We start from the raw sequence: 11,107 nt of genomic DNA, 5'->3' as shown, positions 1-11,107 counted from the left end.
CCAAATTATTAAAACGCTATATATCTCGTTGTGTTCTAGATTATTTTACATCTGTTAACCGTGATCAGTTCATCAGGTAACTTATCAACAAACATCCAGTCTATCTGTTACTGATTAACTTACCAGTTAACAGTAAGTTCATCAGCTAGTTTGTCAAATATAACCAAGTGAAAATTTATTATTTTCAAAGTTTTGATTTAACTTAAACAGGTTCAAATATGAACACATTTTTTTATAAATAATAAAAATTCCATCCAGAAAGAGAACCGAAAAGCTAATTTTCATTAATAATAAACCCTTTAAACAAAGATGAATTTACAACGAAAAAAATATTCATTATGATAACTGATAATACTTAGATATTATTCATTGAATTGTTTTATTTTTAATAAAATAACATAATCCTACAATAATTTCCATTTTCATTTAATTTTGAGGCAGGCTAATTGCAACTAGGGCTGTTTATCGGTCGATATCCATTAGATGTGAAGGGAACTAAACTGATCAAATCATCAATTGGATGTTGAATTTTGCTATCTGATATGATCTGATTAACATTGGATTGGATCGGTTCGATTCCATCAATTGGATATCAAATGAATGATCCATTGGGATTAGATTCATCTAGTGTGTTAATTCAATTTAACTCTCTAACAATGATACAAATTAATTAATCACTTTTAATATGTGTCAAAACCAACACAAGGAAGTTAAAAATTAAAAGCCTCACATAAAACAAATTCCGATTTAAACAATTTGAAAATAAATTAATTGGATGATAGTTGAATAATGGTTGGATAGACAACTGGATGGTCATCAGATGATTAATTGAATGTTGATCTGTTCATTCGGTTCGGCTTTGGTCGATTCTGAACTGCCATCCGACTATCGAAGAACCGATCAATCCAAATTAGATGATAAAAGTTTCAATCCGATTCGATCCAATTATGATTGATCGGTTCTAATTAAATCAGTAGGTTCCAATTGAATCAAGTGATATTTTATACACCTCTAATTGCAATCGTATTGCCATTTTTGAACTCTACCGCTAAATAAAATAAAATTGGAAGTACATTATACAAAAAGTATCACTCCGACAGACAGCCCCTGACCTGCCCTGCCCGTATTCACAAACAGTCATCATCTGCGGCAGCGCCTCTTCGCGATAAGATAAGTACCATCCATCCAACGGCCAGAAATTCTACATCTTACATGTCTCACTCTTCATAACCGTTGATTTCCTACCCCACCACTTTTCTAATATGCACCCCCGTTCTACACAATTTTTATCTCACCTGTCATGCCATACTACCTTTCAAAACTCAAAGCAAAATCCCCTCTCTCTCTCTCTCCCTCAACTCGAACCACTTCAATCCGAGCTCGTCATTAATGGTGTTATTCCCTCAGATCTGAAGGAAATACATGTGCTAATTTGCTACAAGCATTGGAGTTTTATCTACAGTTGATTGATTGTAAGTAATCGAACTTAATTTCTCACTTTCGGGCGAGGTATTTGTAGGTTTTTGTTACCGGAGGTGAAATATGGTGTACTCGTTGCCGGAGGAGGTGTTGGAGCATGTTTTTTCGTTTATAACACTTGATAAGGACAGGAATGCTGTTTCGTTAGTGTGTAAGTCGTGGTACGAGATTGAGCGGTGGTGCCGGAGGAGGATTTTCGTTGGGAACTGTTACGCCGTGAGTCCGAGTATCATGACCAGGAGGTTTCCGGAGGTTAGGTCGGTGGAGTTGAAAGGGAAACCACATTTTGCAGACTTTAATTTGGTGCCGGAGGGTTGGGGAGGGTTTGCTTGCCCTTGGATCAGTGAGATGTCTAGGGCTTATCCTTGGTTAGAGGAGATCAGGCTTAAACGGATGGTTGTTACAGATGAGAGTCTGGAGTTGATCTCGACGTCGTTTAAGAACTTTAAGGTTTTAGTTTTATCTTCGTGTGAGGGTTTCAGTACAGATGGACTTGCTGCTATTGCTGCTAATTGCAGGTGAATTTCTCTTCGTTAATCTATCATTTTTGAAAGAGAAAATTTGAGCATTGGGTCTGGAAAAAAATAGCCATTTTGACCCCCAACTCACTTTATTGCTTGCTTTTCCACATTGCTTCAATTGCCATTATTGGCTATTTCGGTCATTTGGGTTGAAAAGCGGCAATAAAGTGAAATGGGAGTCTATAATGGCTATTTTAGACAAATTTTCAATTGTGTCTTATCTATCATATTGTACATTGTTTTTTAAATGAACTAGTATAGAACTTGTAAAATTCTGAGGCCTCTTTCCATAGGAAGGCTGATGGGTAATTACCAAAAATAATGCAAGACGAAATGCAGATTTTGCTTCTTCCAATGTTGTAGTTTACCCTTCTTGTTAAATGAATTGTTATTTAGATTTTTTAGTTTTGGGGTAGGCTAAATGCAGTAGATAGGTGATTCATTCAATTAGTTAAGAAAACCAAACAAAATGAACTTAATGGCATCCTCTACACTATCAAAATGGTTATTATCAAACCAGAAAGGACTCATGCACGTGCACGAAACAACCAAAGAAATAAAACGAATTCTGCTACTTGCACCGGATTGTCAAGTTTGCAATTGAAGAATCTAGACACCAGTAACTACAAAGAAACAACTATTGTTTGAAATTATCCTCCCACACATCTACATCATTCACTTACTTCTTTTACATTTGCGATACATGATTTGACATAAATTCTGACATATAGCAATGCCCGTTTTGGTTTTAAGCTTGAGTGCTTGACGACATTTGTCTTTGATTTATTTACCTTGTTGATTAATCATTTTCAGTACCCCCATCACTTACTCTTGTTTCTTTTTTATTACTTAGAGTACATAATTTTCATACAATAGTTATTTCTTTGTAGTCATTGGCGTCTAGATTCTTGAATTGCGAACCTGATAATCCGATATCAGTAGCTGAATTCATATTATTTATTTAGTTGTTTTGTGCACCGGCGTGATTCCTTTCTGGCTGGAAACCTGAAATGTTATATTACTCTGAATTGATAATAGCAATTTTGATAGTGTAGAGGATACCAATTAAGTTCATTTTGTTTGGTTTCTTAACTAGTTGATGAAACATCCATCTACATGCTAAAATTAGTGGTAGGTCAAGTAATGTCAAGTAATATTCTGTCTCTCCTTCTTGGGAAAATCTGGCTCCGTCTCCCCTCCCTGAGCATCAGTTTTATTTATAGTAGAATTCGGCTTCAGTGACAGGTTCCAGGTGCACTTCTTACTTGCTCGGTTGCTCAAGGACTTCAATATTGTATTAACACATTCTTATCTCTGCTTCGGGATTTCTGACGGAGCCATAGGTAGGGGGAGGGCTATAGAGTCAGTAGCTACTTTGTCCTTAGTCTAGCGGTGTAGTACCTTCTCGTTTGTTGTTAATGTTTATTCATGCTTTGGTATCTTGCTTGTTACCTTTCGTTCGATTATCGTTACCTGCTATTCTACCATTCACGTGTTATCTTTTTTCATAATATTAAAACTTTTGTAAATCTTTTGGAACCATATGTTTCTTGCAAAATCATGCTTTCTATATTTCTTTCAAGTCGGAGAAACAGCCTGCTCTACCCTCGGGGTAGAGGTAAGGTCTGCACACATCTTACCCTTCCCCAGACTCTATTCGGTGGGATTCACTTTGTTTGTTTGGTTTGGTTTATATTCTTATCTCTGCCTTGCGATGCAGAAATTTGAGAAAATTGGACTTGCGGGAGAGCGAGGTGATGGATTTGAGTGGGCATTGGCTAAGCCACTTCCCTAATACTTGTACCTCATTGGAGTCTCTTAACATTGCCTGCCTGGGTTCTGAGGTCAGCTTCTCTGCCCTTGAACGCCTGGTTGGTCGCTCACCCAACTTGAAGATTCTTCGACTCAATCGTGCTGTACCACTTGAAAAGCTCTCCACCCTACTGTGCCGGGCCCCGCAGCTGGTCGAGTTGGGTACAGGTGCCTACTCTTCGGGAATCCGGTCTGATGTATATTCAAGTCTATCCAAGGCTTTTCTGGGCTGCAAGGAGCTTAAGGGACTGTCGGGGTTTTGGGATGTGGATCCATCATATCTTCTAGCTTTCTATTCTGTTTGTTCTAGGCTGACTTCGTTGAACCTGAGTTATGCTACCATTAGAAGTCCTGATATCACCAAGGTCATCAGTCAGTGTCCTAATCTGCAGCGTCTATGGGTAGGTTTTGTTTGCATATCTGTGATTGATAAATATTTATGAATTGTTAACACAAAACTGCTAGTGCACCCTGTTATATTGTAGGACCAAAACTAAATGTACCCTACAACAAAAACGGGTTTATGGGACGCAACAAATCGAGTCCTATTAATAGTCTATCAGGGCACTTGGAGATTTCTGACGCCCTATAAACCCGATTTTATTGTAGTGAGTATTAAGTAGCGGCAGCAGAGAATATGTTACTGATTTCAAATAATTTTGTGGTCACTCTATTTTGCCATGCCTTTAGGACTAATGAAAGCTTTGATAACAGGTATTGGATCACGTGGAGGACAGCGGGCTCAATGCCGTTGCTTTGTCCTGCAAGGACCTACGAGAACTGCGGGTGTTTCCTTCCGACCCATATATTGCTGATGCAAACGTCACCTTGACAGAACAAGGCCTTGTTTCGGTTTCAGAGGGGTGCCCGAAGCTCCAATCTGTTCTTTACTTCTGTCGGCAGATGTCAAATTCCGCTTTGATTACCATTGCTAGGAACCGGCCTAACCTAATTTGTTTCCGGCTTTGCGTTATTGAACCTCGAGCTCCCGATTATTTGACACTTGAACCACTTGATGTTGGTTTTGGAGCCATAGTAGAGCACTGCAAGGAACTTCGACGCCTTTCATTATCTGGTCTCCTGACCGATCGTGTATTTGAGTACATAGGGAGACATGCTAAGAGATTAGAGATGCTTTCTATTGCGTTTGCAGGTAATAGTGATTTAGGCCTACATCATGTGTTGTCCGGGTGTGACGGCCTTCGGAAACTGGAGATTCGAGATTGCCCGTTTGGGGACAAGGCTCTCTTGGCTAATGTGGCCAAGTTGGAGACAATGCGATCCCTTTGGATGTCATCGTGCGCGGTTAGTTATGGAGCGTGTAAGTTTCTAAGTCAGAAAATGCCTATGCTTAATGTCGAAGTTATAGATGAAAACGGTAGTTTAGATTCGAGGTTCGATAGCTGTCCTGTTGAGAAGCTTTACATATACCGTACTGTTGCTGGGCCAAGGTCTGACATGCCTGGCTATATACGGACTATAGATCGAGATCGTGTGAATACAATTTCTTGAGATGTCTCCACGGATTGAATCCTCATGGCGATTATGGGAGGTAAATGCTCGTATTATCTGCCTTGAGTTTGTTAAAGATTTCTGATGTGGTTTTCATTTGTTAGTGTCCAAATACGGCCAGACTTAGACTATTTATCCTCCATATATGTTGGAATCTCCTATCTCTCCGCAAGGGCTCTTTTGGAGAGTAATCTAACGGGTTCCACATACTCTCACATGGTATCAAAGTCAAGGTCTATCATTCTAGGGACTCGAAACTCGGGGGAAATCGGTACTCATCTATCACCCTATGGGTGTAAACGAGTCAAGTAGAGTAGTAGGTTATTCGAGCTCAACTCGGAAAATAGTATCACTCTCTATTAACTTTTTCAATATCTTTTCACTGTTTGAGCTTGAGCTCGATGCTCATTTATGAGCTAGAATTCGAGATCTCATATCTTGTTTATTTACTCAAGCTCGATAATTTTTATATTGTGATTATGTAATTTGTAAGCATATAAAAATGTTTGGCTCGAAAAGGGCATGCTCGAATGGCTTGGCTCGCTTGACTCGACTCATAAAGTTTGATTGATCTTTCGAACGAGTCGAGTCGAACTTCAGTGAGCTTTATTTTGTGTTCGAGATCGACTCGAGCTCGGTAATTATTAAGTTCGAATTGGGTAGCTTGTTAAAAGCTCGACTCGTTTACATCCCTAAGTTAAATGCTTGAACTTTTACCTTTTATGAGCGGCTTGCATTTTATCTTAAACATGCCCGATTATATCTGAAATGATCTCATCTCTTGTCGGTTGCAGTTATCGTGATTAGCCAGCGTGCAGTCTAGAGAAGGAAAAGATGCATCTCCTGAGTTCTTTGGGGCACATTTTTTCATATTTGACGTATTTCTCCTTGTAGTATTTATTTATACCCTTTTCTTGATCTAACCAGATCACACGTCTGTATGTTAACATTGTTCGCCTGTATCCTGATAAACTCAACCTTGTTTGAGATTCAAATTTCCAAAGATTGTTCTCATCATAATCAAATCCTTCCAAAGATTCTGCAAGCTTGGTGGTCTTCACTGGAACAGCCTCTTTGCCCCTCGGGATAGAGGTAACTTCTACTTACATCTTACGCTCCTTGGACCCTACATCTGTGTGGGATTTACTGGGTCCGTTTGGTTTGGTTTATGCTTGCTTTTTGTATGCTATATTCTATGTTTGAATTCCACCCACCAAGCACAAGGAAAACAATCTTATCTTTTTGAGTCGTACATGGAGTTGAAGAAGACAAAAAGATGAGGATTTTTGTCTTCAACAGTAACGATTCATCTTCCCTCGATTCCAGGTTCCATTCCCTTCAGTCCAACTGGTTTTACCTTGCATGAGTTTTTTTGTGCATAACCATGGTATATACATATATATATATATATATAACGAGAACACCTCCATTTTTACCAAATCGCGAGAACATCTTTATCACGTGAGGGGAGTTGGTGGTGTGTGGATGATTGTATCTTGAGATATAGTCACGTCAAAGTCCGTTTGTGCCTCTAATTTAGTATCACATGTGATAGTACACTTGGCCTAATGGTGTATGGGTAACTTGGCCCACAACCTAGGTCGCGTCAAACGTTGTCCGCGTCTTTGATTTAATATTACATGTGATTGACTATAGTAAAAATGGTTCTCGAGTTCTCGTAAAATGAACCCTATATATCTACTGTCAAGTTCAAGGGAAACTGCAAAAAATGAAAATTTGAGGAACACTCTAGTAACTTTTAAATTATACGGTAGGCACATGTACATACAAGTAATTTGCAAGTGAATTTTCCGGTATGTTATGCACATGTGCATAGAAACCAGGAAATATTTTCAATCACTCATATGTACATGTGCATGACATACAAATGAATGATTAATAGGATGTCTCTAGTTTTTCGTTTTTTGGGGGGTTTCCCCTCGACCTCTCTCAATCCCCCTTCTCTCTCTATATCATGGGTTGTATTTGAAATCTGCTCTCTCAATCTACACACACACACACACACACACATATATATATATATATATATATATATAAATTAAAGGATATATATATATATATAGTTATAGGATCGGGTTCAAACGAGATGATGATCAATTTGTGAGGATAGGAAAGCTTCAATATCATTTATGATTACACGTGATACAAACGCTTAATCATGTAACAATTTCTGATCTCTAGTGGACCTCTCAGTAGGATTCGAACCCAGATGAAGTTCTGACCATCTGTCAGAGAAAAAAGAACGAACGGATCTTGTAGGATTCCCAAKAAATTCTTCGATTTCTTCCRGAAGCAGATGATTAATCATCTGCTTCTCACATTCCGTGAATAGCCGGGAAAATGGAATTTTTTTAATTTAATAATTAAGAACTATTATAAAAAGTAGAGTTTACTTCTTTTTTCCTGACCGGCGGATTGGTTCGAGTGAAGAAAAAAGCAGAAAAAATTAAACTGATAATCTTTTCTGGAGATATCCATTTTCCTGGAAAGACAAATAATCTATGATTAAGCGTATGTATCACGTGTAATCATATATGATTTTGGAACTTCTTTGTCTTCTAAGAAATTGATCGTCTTCTCGTTTGATCCTCCCCCCTCTCTATACAGACATATATATATATATATATATATATATATATATATATATATATATATATATATATATATGAAATTGTGTTTTTATCCTTGCACTGGGTGTTTTACGCTCTCTTTCTAAGTACCTCACTGTTAAAAAAAAAGTCTCTCTAGTCTTACTGCAAAGTGTAGGAATCTCCTTGACACAAATGCTGTTAAGTTATATGTACTGCCTGTGGCCAGTACTAGCAGTACAACTCTTTCCTGTTGTTCATATTTAGCAGATGAAACAGTACAACTATTTGATGCATGTTTTTCCTGTTAACCATGAAAACCTCATCTCAGGTACAAGTATACAATGCACAGAATATGTGAAAATGAAGATGGGTTCAAAAGGTTTGCCATCAAGAGACATTATTTTTTCCTTGGATCCATTTGAGGGTTTTTGTCCAAAATAGCCAATCTACCCCTCTTCATTTTATTGCCATATTTTCAACTTATTGACCGTAATACAGAGATTACGCAATGGCACTTACCCAACTTGCATAACCCACTTTTTTGATGTTATATTCAGAAAAAGTAGACTTGCGTAAGTGCTACTTGAGGTGTGTGTGCTACGTAGATTGTCCATGCAGCTTGCGTAATGTCTATTTTTCCTGAATATTATATTGGAAAAAGTGGGTTATGCAAGTTACGTAAGTGCTACTTCCATATCTCGGCTATTTCGGTCGATAAGTTGAAAAGGTGGCTACAAACCAAGACGAGATTTTCAGATTGGCTTTTTTGAACAATTTCCCTTCATCTTTTAGGCACATTTTCAACTTATTGACTGAAATGGTCGAGATTACTCAAGTCTCACTTGCATAACCCACGTTTTTCAATATAATGTTCAAGTATGAAAAGAGTGGGTTACGCAAATTACTTAAGGGGTTGTTTGGTTAGTTTTCCATTAAGTCTTGTATGAATAAAGTTGTCCGTGTGGATTAATCTATCTATATATAGATCGAAAATGTTTTTGTTTGGGAGGTTTTTTCATAGATGAAAAGGACCATGTTTTTTTAAATGTGATGGGTAGGTCTGGAAAAAATTGGCCCCCTAGAAGCTTATTGAATAAGCCATTTTCTCTATCATTAAGTCATTACCAAACAATCATGTATAGCTGACCAAAAAAGTTGTGTCCCGTTAAGCTGCCAACTAACAGTCCCCAAGTGTTACTTGCATAATCTCGACTGTTTCAGTGAATAAGATGAGTGTAAACCAAAGAGGATGGTTTTCCGATCGGGTATTTTGGATAATTTCCCTTCATTTGAACATGGTTTCAGGAGTGGTTACTTTACACAGAGACAAGCACACAGTGTGACTCAGAGAAAGAGCAGAAGGAGGGACCATTTTCATCAGTGCCATAGATTCCAAGGAATTTCTTTGTGTCCACAAGTTTTTCCTCATCACACCTGATGATCTCTAGCCTGCCTTTGGAAAGCAGACAAGCAATGTAAGTTTTATCTACCTTTCTTTTCTTGCTTTCTAGGGACCACACTGATTTAAGTTCAAATCATGCCCCCAACTTTCGCTGTTTTTACCATCTGGGTAAAACTTTTTTTTACCATTTCTTGATACAAATTTCATTGCAACATCAAATGGTCATTCAAGAGTTGACTTCATATTGGTTAATTAGTGTTGTGAGATACTCTCATGATTAGTATACTAGATTGGAAACAACTTTTTCTACTAGTTAGGATAGAGGTCAAGTCTGCCTACATCTTACCTCTTGATTCCATCTACGGTTCATTTTAGTTTTCGACAGGGGTGGACTCACTTCAATAGATATACGGTGGCACTGCCATTGTCTAGTTCATCTGTTGTAGTGTGAAAGATTATAGGGTCGTGAATGGTGTCACCGTATCATTTTGTTTTGTGGAATCGTATATATATATATTTGAAATTACAATGGTAACACAAGTTTCCCTTGGTAGAGTTGGTTGATTCGAATCCCATTTGTGTCATTTTACTTGGTTATTATTTTTTAGTTTCAAATTTATTTATGTTTCTAAAAGAATTTGCAATAAAAGAGAGGAACACACGACCTCACATACGAATAACAAAGAACTAACCAATAGACCAATGATTATTTTTGTAAAAATTATCCATATCTTTGTTTCTTATTGAATTTTTTTTTGAGATCCGTCTCTGGTTTTGGATATAAGCAGTATACTAGATTGTAGTTAAATTAGCGCAAATGTTTTATATATGTAATCTTGTAGTGAAATAGACGATCTAGAGGGGAGTGTGACTTCTATCACTTGAGGTGTAAGCGCTTACTAGTTGTTTTGATAGTAAACGGATAAAATGAGCGTATACGTTTATATATACAGACATCAACTAATGAAGTTACAATAGCTGACAATGTGTGGGGATCTGTAGCTAGCCTAGACGAGAGGAATGGATCTGGAGAGGTAAAGCATGGGCGTAGTGGGTTGATTTCTTGTAATGCTTCTGGTCGTGTGTTTTGTTCGTTTGTCAGTTTGAATGTCACGATTTCTTTTTGTGAAGTTCTTATCTTTCTATTTATGTTATCTTTTTTAGCAAGATTTATCGTTTCTTTTCACACTCTTTGCACAAACCAGAGGTATTTATAGAAACAACCACTTTTTTAGGGGTAAAAGTCAGATCTACTCAAATCTCATCCTTAACTCCGACCTTCAGGTGGGATGTAACTTACATCCCACCAGTGAAGTTGACGATAATATAGCATGTGTTTTTTAATGCACGAGTATGAGCATCTCCAATGCACTCCCTACATCAACTCTTTAACTAACGTACGAAACTAAAACTGAAAAAAATCACTCCAGTGCACTCCCTTACGTAACATAACTACGTTATAAAGTAAACAACAAAATTTTAAAATGATGTGTAACTAATAATTTTGTGTTCAAGTTACTATTTGCACATCTACTTATATCAGAATTATATCAAGTCATATATTGGAATTATAAAAAAATAAGTTTTAATATATATATATATATATATATATATATAGGTGGAGGTTCAAACGAGAACCCCTGTGATTTACGAAAATGCGAAAACAATCTAATAACCTCAAACTTTTTTAATTAATAAATTAACTTATATTAAATATAAATAAATTAATAAGGGCAGTAATGTAATTAATTAATTTTATAAATTTTATT

The 11,107-nt window shown here is 37.1% G+C and overlaps 1 protein-coding gene across 2 annotated transcripts; it reads left to right on the top strand.

Annotated features, from left to right (window-relative positions):
* Window positions 1-1,345: 1,345 nt before the first annotated feature.
* LOC112518642 (protein TRANSPORT INHIBITOR RESPONSE 1-like) lies at window positions 1,346-6,341 on the top strand. 2 transcript variants are annotated; one of them, XM_025126414.1, is made up of 5 exons: window positions 1,346-1,472; window positions 1,611-1,997; window positions 3,721-4,213; window positions 4,527-5,364; window positions 6,119-6,341. In XM_025126414.1, exons 2-4 carry the CDS (start codon window positions 1,711-1,713, stop codon window positions 5,322-5,324), a joined length of 1,578 nt encoding a protein of 525 aa, XP_024982182.1. In that variant the 5' UTR covers window positions 1,346-1,472; window positions 1,611-1,710; the 3' UTR covers window positions 5,325-5,364; window positions 6,119-6,341. The 2 variants fall into 2 exon arrangements, with proteins under 2 accessions (XP_024982182.1, XP_024982181.1); XM_025126413.1 differs by having other exon boundaries at window positions 1,346-1,997.
* The last annotated feature ends 4,766 nt before the right edge of the window (window positions 6,342-11,107 follow it).

This window comes from Cynara cardunculus (genome assembly GCF_001531365.2).
Source record: "Cynara cardunculus var. scolymus isolate 2C chromosome LG 9, CcrdV1, whole genome shotgun sequence".
In the NCBI taxonomy this organism is placed as follows: domain Eukaryota; kingdom Viridiplantae; phylum Streptophyta; class Magnoliopsida; order Asterales; family Asteraceae; genus Cynara; species Cynara cardunculus.
The sequence above is the reverse complement of the archived record's forward strand: the minus strand, read 5'-3'. Positions and strand labels throughout refer to the sequence as shown.

Excerpts from the sequence above, each read along its gene's own strand:
- LOC112518642 (XM_025126413.1), top strand. The coding sequence starts at position 1,543 with ATGGTGTACTCGTTGCCGGAGGAGGTGTTGGAGCATGTTTTTTCGTTT. Across the intron at positions 1,998-3,720 it reads GCTATTGCTGCTAATTGCAG|AAATTTGAGAAAATTGGACT; the intron begins GTGAATTTCTCT and ends CTTGCGATGCAG. Across the intron at positions 4,214-4,526 it reads CTAATCTGCAGCGTCTATGG|GTATTGGATCACGTGGAGGA; the intron begins GTAGGTTTTGTT and ends CTTTGATAACAG.